The 19,686-nt window shown below is 40.1% G+C and overlaps 1 protein-coding gene across 9 annotated transcripts; it reads left to right on the forward strand.

Moving 5' to 3' along the window:
• Nucleotides 1–356: 356 nt before the first annotated feature.
• sorbs3 (sorbin and SH3 domain containing 3) lies at nucleotides 357–18,926 on the forward strand. Of its 9 annotated transcripts, none has more exons than XM_049763501.2 (22): nucleotides 357–568; nucleotides 5,494–5,574; nucleotides 9,279–9,336; nucleotides 10,281–10,454; nucleotides 10,607–10,673; nucleotides 10,875–10,984; nucleotides 11,139–11,202; nucleotides 11,420–11,458; nucleotides 11,813–11,888; nucleotides 12,311–12,416; nucleotides 13,176–13,223; nucleotides 13,305–13,415; nucleotides 13,953–14,008; nucleotides 15,154–15,224; nucleotides 15,775–15,836; nucleotides 15,932–15,978; nucleotides 16,189–16,303; nucleotides 16,395–16,520; nucleotides 16,798–16,899; nucleotides 17,408–17,487; nucleotides 17,565–17,671; nucleotides 17,833–18,926. In XM_049763501.2, the coding sequence occupies exons 3-22, from the start codon at nucleotides 9,325–9,327 to the stop codon at nucleotides 17,892–17,894; spliced, it is 1,635 nt and encodes a 544-aa protein (XP_049619458.1). In that variant the 5' UTR covers nucleotides 357–568; nucleotides 5,494–5,574; nucleotides 9,279–9,324; the 3' UTR covers nucleotides 17,895–18,926. The 9 variants fall into 9 exon arrangements, with proteins under 9 accessions (XP_049619458.1, XP_049619455.1, XP_049619449.1 ...); XM_049763498.2 differs by having other exon boundaries at nucleotides 362–568; nucleotides 16,798–17,298; nucleotides 18,298–18,926; XM_049763492.2 differs by having other exon boundaries at nucleotides 363–568; nucleotides 16,798–17,298.
• The last annotated feature ends 760 nt before the right edge of the window (nucleotides 18,927–19,686 follow it).

The raw sequence follows: 19,686 nt of genomic DNA on the forward strand, positions 1-19,686 counted from the left end.
ATTGCATCAAGTCTTTTTATTCCTCAAACACACATTTGGAGTTGCATCATACAATGACAGTAAATGTCTATTTTATTCTATTCTATTCATTTTGTGCCTTACGCAAATGTGGCACATCACATAAAAGAGTGCAATTAAATGACATAGCCCTCAGTTCAGAATAGACGACCTCATCGTGTCTCGCATGAAAGGCGCTATCACAGAGCCTGAATGGGCTGAATGGGAAGCTCTATTACTTCCAGCTGTGGATGGAAACTATTAGTGAGCGCCATCTCCCTGATGAGCTATGAAGCGTCTCACACACACACACACACACACACACACACACACACACACACGCACACACACACTCGTACACGTACACGCCTACCCGCCCTCGCCTACTTCCAGAGAAGAGCCACGCTGGAGGGTTCAACATAAGATAAAGTCACGCTGTTGGTGGGAAACAGAGAACAAGAGAAAGAGCGAGAGGAGCAGCACAGCTTCACTCACTCCTCTTCTTTCATTGCTTCCTTCCTTCCTTCACTCAGCTGTGTTTTGGAGACACCGGTCAGCCTGCAACTCGTCTGTAAGTACTGCACACATCTTGACCACAACCAGGGAGCAGGTCAAAGGAGATGTAAAAACAATGATGACATTCTTACGCTTTATTTGGTAGTTTCTGATTGGGAATAAAACAGCAAAGGTTGAGCAACATTATTTGTCTTTATATAGGACGGTTTCATTTGATTGCTTTTAGTCAAACAGAGTCAACTTTAAATATACCACAATTCTAGAGAAATGGTTAATATCGGAGGTTTCACAACACTTCACGATAAAATGTGACCGTCCTGATGGTTATCAGCAGTGCTGTGTGTCAAAGCTTCAGGCACAAATTACACCAGCATTTATTTATTGATTTATTGATTTATTTTCTTACGAGGCTTGATACTCATTGTTGCGGGACCTGTGTGTTTTTAACTACTATAACAAATCTAGCCTAATCCTTACATGTTGGTTCTCATGCTTACATTCCTTCAGTGCTACCTTGGAAAACAAGATGTGTCACAAAGAAGACAACAGCAGCGTTACTAGTGCTACCAGTTTATTGCGCGACAGTTTTGGACAGTACCTGTGGACTCTTGCAAATGACACCATAAGTTTGAGCAAAAGTTAACTGTCTGGTTTTTAGGGATGTGTTGTAGCTGTAATAGGGCGTTCCGGACTCTTTTCATTACATAACATTTTTTGTTTTTTGTCACGGCGCATTCACCTGTGCTTACAAAAGTTGAGTTGCTTTTGATGAACAGCCAATGTCAAAAATCAGGTGCCAAGTGTTCACACACATTAAACATATACTGTAGTGTGGATGGGAACACTAATTGGGTCAGAATAACTACAAAGTCACCTTTGAGAAAGATAATAATCATAGAGGCTTTGATTTAGCAATATATAAAAGTCAAAGTCAGCTTTATTGTCAATTTCTCCACATGCCAAAGACACACAAAGAAACCGAAATTTCGTTCCCCCCTATCCCACGGTGAAAAGACATGGCTCACAACAGACAAACAAGTAAACAAGTATAACAAAAGCGTGCTGAATAAATAATGAATAAATAACACAACAATAAATAAATAAATAAGAGGAGCAGAAAAAAAAAAAAGGAGCAAGTGCGCGTACAGCAGACATTCACGAAAATAGCGCAACAGTGCCGCACGCTACGCAGAAGGGGGTAGTGAGTTCAGGGCCCTAACAGCCTGGAGAAAGAAGCTGTTGGCGAGTCTGGTGGTGCGGGAGCGCAGGCTCCTGTACCTCTTCCCAGAGGGCAGAAGGTCAAACAAAGAGTGAGCCGGGTGACTCACATCTCTGGCAATCGAGGTTGCCTTGCGGGCGAGATGGGAGGTGTAAAATATATATATATTATTTTATATATATATATTATTATAATATATTTATTCGTGCGTGTAAAAAGGTAATCAAAAGATCAAAAACAACATCAGCCATCCAGCTTGTCTGTGTTTGTGAATCAGGCTGTTCTTCTCCTTCACCATGATTTGCGTAAAAGGACGATGGGAGGATTAGAAAAAGAGTCACAAGCAGACTCATTGATAACAGCAGCAGTTCTGCTAATGATGGCTCCCCCCCTTCCTTTTAGTCGTGGCCTTTTGTCCCCCAGCACCTTTTAAAGTTTTCAAAAGTGAGAGTTGTCAATGGTTTATTAGTTAGTTGGGCTATGCAAGAAGTATCAATATCTACAGAACTTTGTGGTGGGGTGACACATGCCCAAAGAAGATTGCATTACATTCTGGTGAGGATATTGAGGTTGTGGCAGGAATTTATTTTCATCATTTCATGTCTCTGGTATCTATCTAGGTGTCTGTCCACGATGAATAAATGGCACCCTTTGTCTATTTGTAATGTGCATTTGTAAAACAGATCAGGAGGTATGCTAGTTTTAACTTTGTGGTTTGAATAAGGACATGATTGTCTTAATTTTATTTTTTATTATTCTGTTTTTGCAAGGCAGTTTAGCAGATCTCTATAAAGCATCTAACTCTCTTTATCGCTTTCTCTATCGCTCACTTTCTATCGCTGTCTGTCTGTCTATCTGTCTGTGTCTGTCTGTCTGTCTGCCACTTCCTTGTTTTTCACCAAACTTACTGAGAAATAGACTGAAATGTGGAGCAGAGGTTCATCGCCAACAATAATATTGAGAGGCCAAAAGTGTGGGCTGAAGTGTAGCTATAAAGTGTAACCACACATTAAAATTGTCAAAAGAATGAATGCCTTTCCCAAAGTGTCAATCAAAATATTTATAATTACTTTAATATTCTTATTCTCGCACCAAATCATTGTCTACATCAATTCAATGAATGCATTACTATTATTTTCACCTTAATTGTATAAGTTTCAAATCAACCACCTGACCTATCATGAGAGAAGACACAGTTGCTTACCTTTCAGAAAAGATCACACAACAAAATTATATCATGAACTGGATGTGTTGTGAAGTCTGGGGTCAAAGTGTCAATCACCTCTTGCGTGATTTGCCACGGAGTGACAGGGTGTTACATGTGCTCACAGTGGGGACAAAGTAGGTTAACGGCAGCAGATATGTTATTGCCCCAACCCGGCCACCTGAGAGGCAAAGTCGTGCATGTTTGTCTCTCAAGTTCAGAGGCTCAACTATTTGACAAAAACAAACGCAGGAGGAGAGCAGGCTTGGTAAATGGATATGAGCCTTGGATAGCATCCCCGAGCCAGACCACTGAATTATTAAAATAGCACAGTCCTTCACTTTCTGCCTTGCACCAAACATAATACACAGAGAATGTTACAATAAACAGCAGTCTTTAGTTTCTCGCTCCAGAGATGAAAGTTCACCTGAGAAAGAAAGCAATTAGATTGTGACAGGTAACTGTATCACTTGGCTACGACGGGGAGTTAGGAAGTGCCAACACAAATCTATCAGCGCATTCATTTTTTTGGCACAATTGGAGATGTGTTGACGAACTGGAAAGCCAAGTTTTAATTGGGCAACCAAAGGCGTCCTACCAGGCACATTCAAATCAGGAATTTGGACTGCACAAACATATAAATTGCCATCATCGGTCTTTGTTTATTTAAAATGAGCTCACGGGAGACTTTTCTTTATCAAGAGCGGATGACGTGGTGTTAAGTAATGAGCCACTAGAAAAGAAAGAGCTCCCATCCTCCTTTGGTGCTTTTGACCTTTATTCACACACTAGGGGAGGGAGTTACGAGACAGATAAAGATACTAAGTGGTGGTGTCACAGAGTCAGTGGACAGTGTCTGGGAGGTGGAGGTGATGAACTATTTTCATTCCCCTTTGGTTAACCCCAGAGTGTAAAATAGCACCTTATCACAACAAAAGGGCTTCTTCACGGGGTCAGGTGCCCTGAACTGACAAGCCAAGAGCAGGGTGCTTTTTCAGCGGGGTCGAAGGGGTTGCTATGGTGATGTTTGTCATCTGGGAAGTCTTCTGCAGAGGCATGCAGGGTGAGATCGAGGGAGGGAGAGAGAGAGTGAGTGAGAGAGGGAGGGGGGTGACTTACGGGGTGAGACAGAGAGAAGGATTCTGTATTGTGACTTGATCGTATAGTGAGAGCAGAAACGTTTTGTAGATCCACTTGGGAGGTGAGTAAACTCTTTGTCTTGAAGATCAATTCATAGAATCACATTGTATGTGGTTAGAGACTTTTTTTTTTATGTTAAGAAACCTGTCTGGCTGCTCCAAGCTTGCAGGATTAGAACATTTATGCAGGAGTGTGCAAACACCGGGATGCGGGTGCAGTGCACTTTTAAAGTCTCATCACTCCTCCTCACATCTGCTCTTGTTGACTGATAGACATTGAAAGAGCAACTCAAAGGAATAATATTTTCCCAGGTTGTAGGTCTTAAAGCATCACTCCCACAGCTCCCCTCGCTGTCAGATCCATTTCCGCAGCCACCTTTGATTCCCTTTGTAATATTACTGAGGGTCCTCTTGTCAGCCCGAAGATGGGCAATACACCATGAGCTTTAAATATGCGAAATGACAACCAAGAGGATTTGTGACATTTTCCTCAAGGTGTCGAGGATGTGGGCCTTCCTCATACTGGTCCTGGAAAGTTGGAAGCAACAGATTATACAATATGTAATTGCTTGCTCTGAGATGTTTGGCCTGATTTTGCATGTGGTTAATGATGACAAAATGCGACACTTGAGCAAGGCACTGAAGCCTGCTCAGAGGAGACAAATGCCCCTTGGGGAACGATAAAGCAAAGTGGCAATGTAGTGGTTCATGTTAGTGGCAGCTGGCAAGTGTTCCATTCCCACTTAAAGCATTCTTCCAAACTGTGATGACTGACTGGAGATCAGTCAAGAGTGTGTTCTGGAATAGAGTCCTGCCCCAGCTGTGACCGTGAAAAGAATAAGATAAACGCATATTGATGGATGGAATGATCACGTTTGATGGAAAATAATAGAGAAAATAAATCCAGTGCACAGTGGAGCATTTAGTTCACGCGTCTGCCTCATAGTTGAGAGGTTGTGGCTTCTTCCCACATTCCAAAACCAATGAAGACTCTAAATGGTCGAAAACGGTTGTTTATTTCCCCTATGATTGACTCGTATGCAATCCAGCTGGGATATGATTTGGCTCCACCTTGAACAGGAGTTGACAAGGAATAAACAAGTAAATCAAGTCAAGTTTATTTGTATAGCCCTAAATCACAATTAGTCTCAAAGGGATTCACATAGACAAAAATTGACAATTATTCTCAAAGCATCCCCTGATCTTAAGCTCGGCAGTGTCTGTCGTTTTACCTATCAGGTGGTAACTGTGCTCACTTTTTAACTCATTCACTGCCATTGATGCATATAGACGTCAAATGGCAGACCAGATCAAATCCAACTTTAACATCTATATGCGTCAATGGCAGTGAATGAGTTAATTCCGTTTTGGAGGATTTTCAGGTTTTGTTTTGTTTGTGTCGTTTTTCTTCGATTTAGTACCACACGGCTCCTTCCTGTTGACAAGAAAAACACTTCAGTCCTGCTGCTGCTCACACTGGAGAAGCACCATACAAGGAGGTGAATACTCCTCGCCTGATAAATGAGCGTATCCCACAACAACTATATACGATAAACTTGTGCTGTCGATCCTTGTATGGGCTCCATCCGTGTTGGTTAGTGCAGAATAGTTTATGATCGATCCCGCAGGCCCTCAAACACCCCTCACATAATTGCAGGCTGACTCACCTAACATTTGGAAGCAAGCAGTCACCAAATAGGTTCATTATCATCTCATCAGTTAAAAATGTGAGCTTTTTTTCAATTTTACAACTACATTAGATCAGCTGCATCAATTTTCTGGCTGGTCATTTACTAGTTACGAGTTGTGCCACATTGCAACACTGTGATTTGATTAAAATGAAAGAGATTCAATTTATACTCCAAAATGGTTATTTAATTTTTGCAGAATAAGATTTAATGGAATGCATCTGTTGTGGTTTAATTTTTATAAAATGATGCAATGGCACAATCATATACAGTATATTTTTTGGCAGCCATCTTTCTTCCATTGACAAAGATGTTTTTTTTACTATGTCCCAAATAGTAACCATAATGGCTACATTTTATTTACTTATATTTTACCGATCTCTGTATTCTGCAACTGATTTACTGCATCCGGCACTGGGTGTCTTCAATCTGTGCATGGCACAATGCAATTACAATCTCAAGACTATTAAAGTGTTCTAAAGTGCTGCCCAGTGTCAGAAAGATTAGTCTCAGATGGTGATCATGTTTCCTCCAACTAGATAGCGGCCCAACACACACACCTAAAAATACCCAATAACGGCTAAAAGCAAAACATCTGAAAAGCCCTGATCTCAATTCTATTATGTGGTAGGAGTTGAAACGGGCTATCAGGAGTAGTAAAGTTTCATAAACGAGATTTAAACACATGGTGTTTGCATTTAGTAAAATGATGTGTTTATTACTAGAAAGTCAATGATTAACTTTGTGCGTTGAGTCCCAGGCTTAGTTTGTGGGAAGTGTGACCAAGTGACAGTTGGATTTTCCCCCCAAACCGCCATAGATCAATGTCCCAACTCACATCATTACTTGGTTGTGTGGATAATTTATGAATGACAGCATCTTCTCTCTGACCACAAATCATTCGCTTCCTATTGGTTCACCATCAGGTTGGAGAAGTTCAGGGGTCAACACCGTGCTTTTGTGTGGTCACCTAGACGAGTTTCAACCATATAGTGACATTTTGTTTGATTTGCTATGAACTTCAATACAAACTCTAAATTGTAGCATTTCTTAATTGTGCTTAATTTTATGGGTGTGCTGAAGTCCACTGACCTGCCGAACTCAATAATCTGGCTCCTTATCTGGTTCTTGTTAAAAACGTTTTCACAGTTATCGAATGAGTCACAATGCAAATGTGTGATAGATGGTCCTGCCTTTGAATGAAGCTCTGTAGATTTGGTTCCCTTTGTAGTGTTTCATAACATCTGGTCCATTGCTCGCAGTAAGCGAGTTTCCTCTAGACAGAAGCACATTAGCGTAGTCCAAGCTTGTCATCTTGCATGCCCTGTGTTACGCCAAGAAAAACCACAGGTGCTATTTGACAACGCTGCAGATAGGAAGCAGGAAGTCTGGTTTGCAAAAACTATTTCTAACGGCTCATTTTATCTTCATCTGAGGAACACCTGGCCCTTTTATGGTGCTATTCTTTTGCATCCTAAAAACGGATCTAGAGGTGATAAAAGATATTTCACAGTGTGTGTGTGTGGGGGGGATTAACGCGCTACAGCTCTGCATCTGCTCTTGATACTCAGTCGTTATGTAAGAATTCACCGCACATTCAAAGGCAAAACCAGACACTTGGCTGTTTTTTTGAGCTGTCAACTTTTCCTTATTAGGAAGCATTGATTCCCGCTCAAGAGGCCAACGCAGGCAGTGCTGTATGTTGATCTCCGGAGGAATGAAAAGCAGGCTTACAACATTGCCTTAGAAAGACAGTACTCTCCTAAAGGGATACCGTTTATGATGAAGAAACGAGTCTTTAGTGTTTGTCTTGCATGTCTGTCTCAGAGCTTTGGCGTTTGAATCTCCGCTCTGGCCTTCCTACGTAGAGTTTGCATGCTGTCTTCTGGCGTAGGTTTTCTCTGAGTCCTCTGTGGTTCTTCCCAAATTCCCAAAACATGTATTTTTCAATAAGGCCAGGCACTAAAAAATGGATCGATTGATGTACAGCCATAAGTTACTTCATAACTGTCAGGGAACCCTGGAATAATGAATAAAAAAGTATTGTGACCCCTTTTATATGGCTTTAAAATAAATGTTACTGTTGCTTTCCGGCAAAGAAAACTATGGTGAAGTGTGATTCAAGCAAATCTTGTGCAGACATTCTTTTCTGCAAATGCCAGTATATTACTCATGCATGTGCTCATGGGCCTTCAGCTGCAGTCTCCTGAGAGTGACGCTGCGCTTTGGCCAACACATCAGAAATTGATTTGTTGTGTATATTGTGCCCATTGTTTTCTACTCAACAGATAATGAGCTGGCTGTGCATGTTTTGGGCAATCTCATCTGTCATCACTGAGCAGAAAAGCCATTAAAAAAAAAAAAAAAAAAAAAAAAAAAACTTTTGCTGTTATGCAACCAAGTTTATTAAATGAGCCCCATACAGTGACATAGTTGTCCAGAAAGACCAAAAAAAAAAAAAAAAAAAACATTGGACTCATGGTTATGTGCTGTGCCCATGGCTGTTTTCACAGACTTGACCAGAATCCTTAAAACTGCAAATTCCATGCGGAAAACACATCAGTGCAAATTTTGTCGGACAGCCCCCAGCCTGTTGTGTTTCACTTTCCACCCACACATATGGACTTTCTTACCCATTTGCGTAACTCACACTAAAACATTCAAATCGTCAGTCGTCGATAGACTCATAACATCAATCCAGATCTTGTCTTCTACAGAGCCCCTTCTATGTGTCGTGCTGTGTTGACATTTACTGTAGTCTGAGAAAGAAGGACGGCAAACGACAGGAATGTTGCCATTCAGGGGCTCACACATTGTGGGCGATTTCCTGCAGTAATAACGAGAGGCCCTGAATCTTGAATTTCAGAGGGTCAATTGATTAGAAGCTAGTTTTTAGTAGTTGACCTGCTTCATCACTCCAACTTGCTCTGACACAACACTGTATGACGGTCAGCAGATGTGAGTCACAGTCGTTGTTGTGGGTGGATTTCTTTCCCTGGCGACAAGAAAAGTGAATGATGTTAACTTTCCTACATAATGGAACATTGTTAACTCTGGCTGAATGTAAAACTTGGCTTGTGATGACGCCACAGTAAAAAGTAAAAAAAAATCAGTGCAACTGAAGTGACACACATTCTAACTTTGACTGCGATCTATGGATTTGCAGTGACAAATCTGATAAAAGTAACACATCTAAAACATTTTGTTTGACCCTAAGTTAGACTATATAAAAAAAAAACATTTATAAAATAATGTCCTGGCATTAGTTTGAACTTTTGTGTATCTTTAAAAAAAAAAAAAAAAGAAAATTAAACATATTATTACAGTTTTTTATTACGTAATCAAAAAAAATCACTTAACTCACTAAAAAAAACACATTTGAGAATGTCAGTATCGCTTGTATGTATTGCAAAAACTAAAACCCAAATCAAAGACTGTTGATAGCGTGTCTGTGTGAATGTACAGCATACTTTGATGTCTGTGTTGACATTTTTTTATTGTGTCTATTCGTGCAGCTGCTTTTGAAGAGAATCTGCTACACAAGAACGGACAAGTGAGCACATGCAGTCGCAGGTAAAATGTTTAAATCTGTTAGAGAGTGACATGCCTCATTCAGTAGAATAGGAAAGAGTACTAACCTTTGACTGATATTGAATGTTTTGAAAAGACAATCTCAATGAAGCTCTTTAACAACTCTACAAGAGCATGAGGATATATATAAAAAAATAAAAAACTTAGATACACCAACTCAGTAATGATGTGCAACGCAAGAGTAGCTTTTTATCTATGTACCTATTTGAATATGTCAATGAAAATCAAACACCATTACCTAAGGCACATTTTGGGTCAACTTCTTGAATTGCATCCCATTGCATTGTGCCTAATTTTATGGTCAGTGAGAGTTATGGTGCTACTATGAAGCAGTGGCGCTTTCCCATGACCCCCGCCAACCACACACAGAGCGCAAAGCACCTGATTGAAAAGTTCCAATCCAGAGTCAGACTGACCATCGTTAGGCAGCAGTAAAAAGATCACCATGGCGACCGTAAGACGACAGCTAGCTTGTTGGAGCGAGGTTGACATCAGTGACCCCTTCTCAACCTCTCTTGCCTAGCTCCACCCCTTGGCTGCGAGATGAGGGGTAGCCTGGTGAATGTTTGGGCTTAATGGGCTCATAATGGTCGTCTCCTGTTTGTGTGCCCCCGCTCTGCACCTTCAATGAGTTCTTTCTGCATTTGTGGCAGAATGAGATGATGAAGTGGGTGGAACTCTACCGCCCACTAGTCCTGCTTTAAATAAATTAGAGGCCTTTTTATCCGATGCTGTTCTTCCATTATTGTTTAGGGAACAGTTCAGCTCCGAGCGTGTTCACTTGACATCTCATGGAGCTTTTTTTTTTTTTTTTTTTTTTAAATCCAGAGCATCAGGAGTGCATGTTTGAAGCAAAGTTAAGTTCTCTCATTGTTACCTTCATGTATGTCTTTTTCATTTGCGATTTGTTTTCTTCATAATGGCAGTTTGTTGAAGAGGCTGGCTGTCCAAATGGTTTCTCCAGGGAACCTGGGGGTCGTTTTGGTCAGCACATCATAACATCTCCAGATCTGACCAAAGAGGTGGTCATCTCTCCTGGACTGCCAACTCCTCCTCTTAGTCCCCTCCACTCAGCAAGGTTTCCATCTGGAGAATTCAAGGTATGTCCTGAAATGGGAGGAAAGCTATCTTCTCTCTAACCAAGTGCCCCTCCGTGTGGACATATGTAGCATAACAGTTTTTATAAGTGACTGGAGGTGTATTTGGTGGTACAATGTTTTATTCACACTGATACATTTTTGTCTTTCTCAAGGCATCTGATGTCAATGGAAGTGGCCCAACTACTCCCAGCTTTGGATCCTATTACGGCCCCTTACATGGTAAGTTTTGAGCTTATTTTTGGATGCAAAAACTAAATAAATAAAACAACAAGATAAGCGGTGTTGAAAATGGATGGATGGAAATAAACAAACAAATACCACTACAAAATAATGTTTTCCAAAAAAAAAAAAAAAGAAATTGCGAGATTATAGGATTCATGAAAGTTTTGCTACAGCACTAACAAGGCAATTGTCTCTCAGGGGGGCTGACCAATGGGATACAGCCTTCTCCCACAAGGGAGGAGAGACTCATCAAATTCTCTGGAATTGGTCCTGTGGATGAAACGGGGATGCCCATTGCCCCCAGATCTGTAAGAATAAAAAAGCATTTAAATATATATGCTGTATTTCTTTTTGTGTTACTTTTGTTTTGACATTCTATTTTATTCTGAATTGAAGCTTTTAACTGTACCTGCTCTTATAGCTCAGATATTTGTTCATCCTCCTTTTTGTTTCTTCCACCAGAGTGTAAACAAGACCAGAGACTGGTACAAGAGCATGTTCAAACAAATACATAAGAAGCCCGAGGGTACCATTGCTCTTCCTTCTTTTCTCACACTTATTCTCACTTCAACTGACAAGACATGATGACATACTGTAGTCTATTATTATTATTATTATTATTATTATTATTATTATTATTATTAGTAGTAGTAGTAGTAGTAGTAGTAGTAGAATATGTAAAAATAGAAAATAATAAATTTAGATTACATGTGGTCTTTTTTTCTCAATTTTTCTTTTTTTAGAGAGTGAGCAGGAGGAATCAGACAGGTGGCTGGCTAGACGTAAGTGTTTCTTCTTCTTGGGATAGGCATTTGAATAGGTTGCTTTCACCAGCAATGAACAAAAATATACATGATTTAATCATTGAATTGTTACTTATTTTCCTTGAGAGAATTTCACAAAACATTCCGAAATCTTTAAATATCAGTTGTGCTGTCATGGATGTCTTTATGGATATTGCTCAACTTCCCTTTGCTGATTTTATGTTTGAGGGTATAAATGTCTCAGCACCTCTGCTGGTTGCATGCAACTTTACCCACATATTTTATTAATCATTAAAATGATTATTAATGATTATTATGCCCAGTTAAGATTGTTTTCAGTCGTTCTGACATTTTTTTTTTTTCAACCCACAGGCCAACAGGCCACAGAGGATGAAGAAGCCGATGAACATCTCTTCAGGCTAACACCACATGGAGCTTTGCCTGACTGGTGAGCTGATTACCCGTCACGCTCACGCACCGCTGAATATATCTTAGTCTGCTCTGGAGAACACTTGGTGCATGTGATATTCCCAATTACAAAGTCCATCCTCGTATTGTAGGAGTGTGACAAGCAAACAGAATTCAAGCCAATTCTTAGCTTCGTTTGAAATTAAACAAAAATTGCTCACAGCATCGTCAATGTAGCAGGTATTGAATGAGTTTCAATGGGATTAATAATGTGGGCACACATTCTCTGACTAGTCTGTAACATGCCTCAAGTTAAAGAAGGCCAACATTTGTGTCAGGACTCGGGGTGGGGTGGGCTGCAAGTTGGGATTTGTTGTTACAGCACTTACAATCAGGCAATGATTAAGTTGCTGCCCGTTGGTGTGTGTGTGTTTGCACACTCACTTGGGTGTGATGTTTCAGGAGCCAGGATGTCAGCAAGCTGTCAGATCCAGGGAAGCAGCAGCCGAAACCCAAGAGTATATTTGACTTTGAGCCCGAAAAGTCGTCTTCTGTAAGCCTCAGCCAGGTACGTCTCACATTCTTTCATGTACTAGGTACTGTCTTTGTGTTGTTCTCAACACAAAGTAATGGGTAACTTATCTAACAGCTTTTTTTAAACACTTCAACAAACTTTGCTCAATTCACACATGCATGATTTTAGTTAGCATTGTAACAGAAGTTTTTATTTACTGTAGTGCAGTGCTGTGCCTGACAATGACCTTTTTGTGCTATTTAAAAAACACAGATTTAGTGCGTATAAAGTCCCGTGTATGCATTCATGAGTAAAAGGAATCTTTATCCCCCCGCCCCCCCCCCACACACAGGAGCTGAGGTGTCTTGTGATCTGTATTAAGGTTTTAACCTTATGAGGTACAGCATATCCCCCCCCTCGCCCCCATTTTCTAATGACAGCTATGAGTGTCTTAGACAAACTGCACAGACTACGTCAGGTGCTTGACAATGACTTTATGGTCTGCGAATGTAATGAAAATAACAGCCAACTAAGAGAAAAGCCTTGGCATACAATTAGGAAGTCTGCGTCTTGCCAACACAGATTTATAGTAACACATGATAAAATTGGAAACAGATGGAAATGTGACTTTCTTGTTAAACTAAACTGCATTGAGTTTGAAATTCAGTCATTTTCACTTGTAAAATTAAAATTACTTCCAGTATTATTCATATCAACATAAACAAGTTTTAACAGCACCAAGCGTGCTTTATTTGTCTCACAATGGGGAAATATGCATTTGAATATCAACAATGGTGTTTTTCCTCTCGATAGGATTACCGGTCAACCCCAAAACAGGCTGCGAAGTCTCCTTCACTTGAGGTGAGCGGTCTCCCTGTTTATTATTGCAAAAACATTTCTAAAACGACCAATGCCAACTGTGACATCATTACCTGGACTCAGGCCAGCCTGGTCTCTGAGCTGAGTCGCTTTGAGGCCGAGTTGGACTCTGATATCCAGGGCCTGGAAAAGAGACTGTACCAGAAGCAGCAGCAGCGTCAAGGCTGGGGTGAGGTACTGAGCCCCCCAACCCCCCCGCCCCAAACCCACCTTGACTGAGAACCCTTGTTAGCCCCCAGAATGCTGCCAACTCCTTCCATCTTGAGCCTCACTGCTTGCTACTTTTGATCGTGTTTGTTGTGTGTCCTGACCTGGATGACATGTACAGAATCCCCCCCCCTCGTCTTGCACGTTGACTCATCTGTTAAATCATCTGCCTGCAATCCCCCCACCCTCCAACTCATGCTCCCACCTCAGCAAAGTGCCTGCCGTAATTGCATAGCACGCCCAAATTCACGGTCCTATACACATTCTTTGGATACGATCCTGCCTATGCGCTGATGTCTTGCTCTTCCCGTTTCTGAGTGTTCTAAAATCATGAGTGAACTTGTTTGTGAGCCAAGGAACGTAGGACCCAGTTGATTTCTAACTCCCCCCTGGGAGTGGTCAGCACCACCGTGTTGCCTGCATGTGTTGTTCAAAGAATTCTTCCAAGCTGGGAGACAGCAGCAACAGGGATCAACATTTGATCAAAGTGTACTCTGCTTCCAGGAGACCAGCTCCAGAGACCCAGTGACTGCTGCGAGGGCAGGAAACACAAACTACAGGTCTGTGACCCTTGAAAAAATACAATCGCTTAAACTACAAATGCTTTGACTTTTAGTGATTATAAACAAAAGAGGCATTGTCAGATTTCAATTCCAGTTTGAATGTTTCTAAAATGATTAAGTGTTTGTTTTAATAACTTTTCGAATTGTTTTGTTTTTATGAGGAATGAATCGTTAGCAAATATGTATCTATACATTCTTGCTCAACCTGAGTCAACCGCTGCCAAAGCATGTAGACATAAATTCAATTCATACAAATTATTCAATAACTACATAAATCTCTGCTTTGCTATTTCTTTATTCCCTGATTTGTCAACTTAGTATATTTAAAAATTCTACCTCAAAAGAACCCCACCATTTTTAAGTACGGTACATTTACTACTTCAGACAGCATTCCGCATTTCTAACCTTGCGTGTAATGCATTCTTGGAAGATTCTCGCTGTTGTTTGCTGAGTCGGGTCACAGGGATTGACCTTGTATGGTTCCGTGGCATTATTTAAAGAGCCTGTTGGTGAGAACGTGTGGAATTACAAGATGAAGTGACAAAAGTAATCTGTTTTTTCTGCATCTTGTCACACTAACTTGACTTGTTTATTTGCTGCTAACACTGAGTAGGTGGCGCTGTCTGTTTGCAGAGTAGTTCAGAAATACTTCAACCATTCAAAAGAAAAGACTGTTAGTGACGTAAAAAAGAAATTCAAACTGAAATGTACATAAATGTACAAAAGCAAAAATGTTTGTTATACTTAGTTACTGTCAAATTTATAGTAGACACCAAAAACATCTTATACTGTAGTTTCATTGTTTTATAAAGTTGCTTGAAATGAGATTAAAATTTACTGGACATTTTTCCAAAACAATGTGTTCCCATAACTTTGCTCACATTTTGAACTGTCTAAAAAAAAAAAATCTTAAAGAGTGAATAACAGCTGAAAATCATTACATTTCAGATGTTTTGAATGCCAGAAGCTTGTGGTAACTTTTTATCCTGGCACAAAATCAATTTTGTAGCCATAGCATGAAGCAGTTCTCTTAAATTAGATGACAACTTAGTAAAACGAAAAGTAAAGTAAAAGTGCAGATAACTGAAAATGTAGTAGTAGCACATGTCAACAAATATCTAATTTTTATCAATTATTTTCAGGCATTCATCTGCGCCAAAGCAGCCCATCCATCACTCTACTGGCCCATCATCAATCTTTGCTCCTACATTTGGTAAACAACGTTCTCTTTCCATGTCAAAGTGTTTCAATGTTTAGTGAGCTGTCAAAGCCAAGCCTCTGTTATCAAGGTCTGTTGTTTAAAACACCACTTCAAACCACAAGTCTTAATGAGCTCTCTTGTGACTGGTTAGAATTGCACAGTAATTTAATATACGGTCCCATGATTGTATTCCATTGCTTCTTTTGTCTGCTGCCGAGACTTTTCGAGTTTTAATGGTGGTATGGGAGGGAAAAAAATAAAGAAAAAAGAAAAAGTGGCTGAACAGTGTGTGGGTGTGGAGGGAGGAAACCTTGGGGAAAAGGAAGTAGAGCCTAAAATACTTGTTTGAGACCAGCTTTACCCCGTTTGTCTCCCTGTTTTAGTTATATAAGATCAGACTAATTACTTTGGTTCAGTATATAGTTGATGTTTTCATTGATTGATTGATTGGCAGTCCTTTAAAAACTCAATTTTCAATATTATATGATCTTTTTCATTATAATACGGGAAAAAGAGGTATTTTTCTGATTCACTAATCCCACTGTATGATAACTTTGCTCAGCAGATCGATTCTCTGCTTCCAATGACGCTATGGAACGCTCGCCTAAGAAAGAAGAAAAGAAGGTAGATCCTCATGGAAATCATAATTGCAATTTTGAGTTTCTGAATTTTTGTCATCTTGTTTTCAATGAAATATTAAGTCGTTTTTCTGTTTTTAGATGAAAGCAGCTCGGGCCAAATTCGATTTCCAGGCTCAGTCACCAAAGTGAGTTTCTTCATTAATCTAGTTTGATAAAGACAACAACAACAACAATAATAATAATAATAATAATAATAATAATAATATACGTTTATAAAGCACAACTGCATAGAGCTGGTAGAAAACGGAGTATGACAACAGTATGAGATTTATAGGTTTGCTGTTCTCGATACATTTGTAACATTGGGGCTTTTGTTAAATTCATTTCTCACTCAGGGAGCTTACACTGCAAAGGGGCGACATTGTTTACATCCACAGGCAAGTAGACGCCAACTGGTTTGAAGGAGAACATCACGGTCGAGCAGGCATCTTCCCCACCACATATGTGGAGGTAAAAGACTTCATTGTGGTTCTGGGGTCATGCTGTTTGTTCTACTGTTGGTCTCGTTGTTGAGCTGAGCTTTTCACATTTCCCGTCACAGATTCTGCCTCCATCTGAGAAGCCAACGCCTATAAAGCCTCCCAGTGTGCAGGTGCTGGATTATGGTGAAGCAGTAGCACTGTATAATTTCAATGCTGACCTTCCAGTCGAGCTTCCCTTTCGAAAAGTGAGCACTTTATACATAATTAACCAGCATCTGTGTTTGAGTGACAATTTCTGTTACTGCTGAACTGACTATAGTTGGATTTACAAAGGTAGCTTCACTCTTAAACCTTTAAAGGGCATTCAACGATTCTGATTCACATTATTCTTATAGTGTGACTGAATTTTACATTTCCCCCTTAAATATATGTTTTCTCTGCAATGGTCTTAACTTCAATGTTGAATTTGTCAGGTGAGGTAAAGAATGCAAATTAAGTAACTCTGTTCATTCTGTTCCTTAGGGGGAAGTAATAAGTATAACCAGACGTGTTAATGACAAGTGGCTGGAGGGCAGAATCTCAGGGACCAACCGGAGTGGCATCTTCCCTGCCAGTTATGTTCAGGTCACCAAGATGCCCCGCACTAAATATTCCACGGACGACTACCCAACAAGTCCCATGACTCCTCTGTCCCCTGGACTTCAAAGTCCCGGACGTCCAGTCCACTCACCTTGCTTGCAGTCACCATTGTCCCCTTTCAGCATTAGCCCCAAACAAGCGCACTCCCCCCAGAATCCATCTTCACCGCTGCCTTATGGTGCACGACCACCATCGCACTCGCCCGTTCAAACATCTCCATCCAACGAATGTGCCTATCGGTGGCCTCAGAATTCCTCCAAACCTGCTTCACCCGCCAACCACAACACTTTAACCTCTGCATCACCTTCCGCTTCTGCAGCAGCATCTGCACATAGCACTGAGGCGCCCACAGCGAACACTCCCAGATACAATGATTCCTCACAGGTCTGCCCTTACTGCCTCCTGCGGAAACTCACTGCATGCCCACATCTGTTATGATGTGCTTCTCTTCATTTTGACATACCTGACAGCAGATGTTCATTCTTCTTTCTAGGGTGCTCTCTCTCATCCTAACTCACTCCCATCTGCACAAGTGCCAAACTCTGCTGACTCCTCAGTGGTGCAACGTCAACCGTAATACAGCACACAATCTTAATTTTAGCAAAGCAGTGTTGTAACTGTACTGAATTTGTGATTTCGTGTCCCTGCAGGTATAAAGCGGTCTATAACTACAAACCACAGAATACAGATGAGTTAGAGCTGAAAGAAGGCGACATTGTTCAAGTAATGGAGAAATGTGATGATGGCTGGTTTGTAGGTGAATAATCAAATATTAATTTATGAAACAATCCCAAAGTGCAAACTTTGTAGAATGCAGTCAATGTCTTGGTGCTGCTCTCTAGTGGACAAAATGAAACATTGCATGATTTAATTGACCTTTTTCTGGTACGTAATCCATGTTCTCAATGTTTGCTATAGGTACGTCAGAAAGGACTCATGCTTTTGGGACTTTCCCTGGGAATTATGTGACACCAGTTTGAGGTGTTGTTTGATCACATTCACATGGATCGTATCACAAGAGCGCAACAACCACCCTCATCACCTACCTTAAGATGGACATGCATGTTCACCCCTTTTCCATGACCCAAGATGAATACAAGAGAAGCTTTCACCTCCCCGCATGAGTGCATGAGTGTGTTGCACTGGCTTTGAATTTACATATCAACCAAGCATAAGATAGACTGGATGCTCAAGACATCCAAAGAATGTATGATTTTTGTCCCACAATTATTTGCCACTGCAGCAAATTTGTTTTTCTTTCCAGAATCAGGAGTGTTCTAATGTCCTGCATTCAGCCACCACAAACCACTGAAATCATTTCGTCTGAATTTGGAATATTTTGTGGAATCAATGACTAACATTTCCATAAAATGTCTGTCTCAGACTATTTTTCAGATCTGTGAAGAAGTTTGAAGAAGCAACATGACCCTAGAAAGGTTCCTAAGTTAGAAAGGGACAATTTGTGCCATTACCTTTATATGCATCCGCAAAGATTTTCAGCAAAGCAAGAAGAATTTCACAGCACATGCACTGATTTCTTTATATTGATTGTAAATATCTAGTTATGTTTTTTGGGGAATTATACATATTTTGTTTAAAACAAAAAAAAACAAGAAACACGACTATTTTCTGTTTGGAAGAACTCCATCGAGTTTAGTTGACAAGTGCTTTTAAGTTGTCTGTGTTGCCAATAAAAACTCACAGCGCACATGATTTGCATGCTGTTAGATGTTTCAGAATGTTTGCTGCTTTGAACTACAAGATAAAAACATCCCTCATGCCGATGGTAGAAATATTTGTAATCATGAGAACCATTTTGACAATTCTTTTTCTAAGAAATTTTATGAGACTGTAAAAACTAATCATGTAATCTGAGGATCGTTGTACACAGTGTAAACATTTAAAAAAAATACAAATTGTAATATATATTTGCCTAAGAACTATTTGCTTTTCCAATGTATGTTGATATGTTAGTTTTTTTAAGCTATTAAAATAATGCGGAATGTTTATGACTCCTCTTTGTTTATGTATAGGGCACAGCCATTCAAAAATTAAGGAAAATGAGACATTTTTAAAACAAATTTTCTTCAATGCAGACTGACAAAATAGAATGGTGACTTTAACTAGCATCTGTAATAAATCAAATTCCATGTATAGCACAGACACTCAAAGCGAAAGATTTCCAATGGGCATGTCCAACTTTTTAGTGTACTGGTTCAGTTCCTTTTGTGCAAACTGATGTTCGCTAACAAGGAACTGAATGGCAAAATTCACAACAGGAGTTTGATCAAGGATGTTGATTTTTCCTTTCTGGTACTCTTCCAGTATCTCAGTATCTATGTTGCAACATGGTGATGATGACATCTGTGACTAAGCTCAGTTTCCACTTCCCTCTGAAAACATCTTGTTTGAAGCTTCACAATGGCAAAGTTGATGAATTGGTATGTGTCGTCTTTGTCTCATGATGTCAACACGTCAACAGGATGATTAAGAGGACAGTTTACCAAATGTGAACCAGGAAATTCACTGGTAGATAGATTCTCGAATGTTTGAATTTTTCCATCGTGTAATGAAATACAAAAACACCAGACAGGTGAATATGTGCATTGAAAATTTTAGAAATGGTCAAACCAAAGCCAAATGTTGTGGGGCGCTCCTTCTATGTCATCTTCAAAGAGATCAGAGACCCACATCCAAGCCAATAAAGAGCACCAACTATTTATCTCTGCAAAGCATGCTGGGAAAGTGCGTTGCCTCACCAACATTACAATA

The sequence above is a fragment of the Syngnathus scovelli genome, chromosome 3 (genome assembly GCF_024217435.2).
Source record: "Syngnathus scovelli strain Florida chromosome 3, RoL_Ssco_1.2, whole genome shotgun sequence".
Lineage (NCBI taxonomy): Eukaryota > Metazoa > Chordata > Actinopteri > Syngnathiformes > Syngnathidae > Syngnathus > Syngnathus scovelli.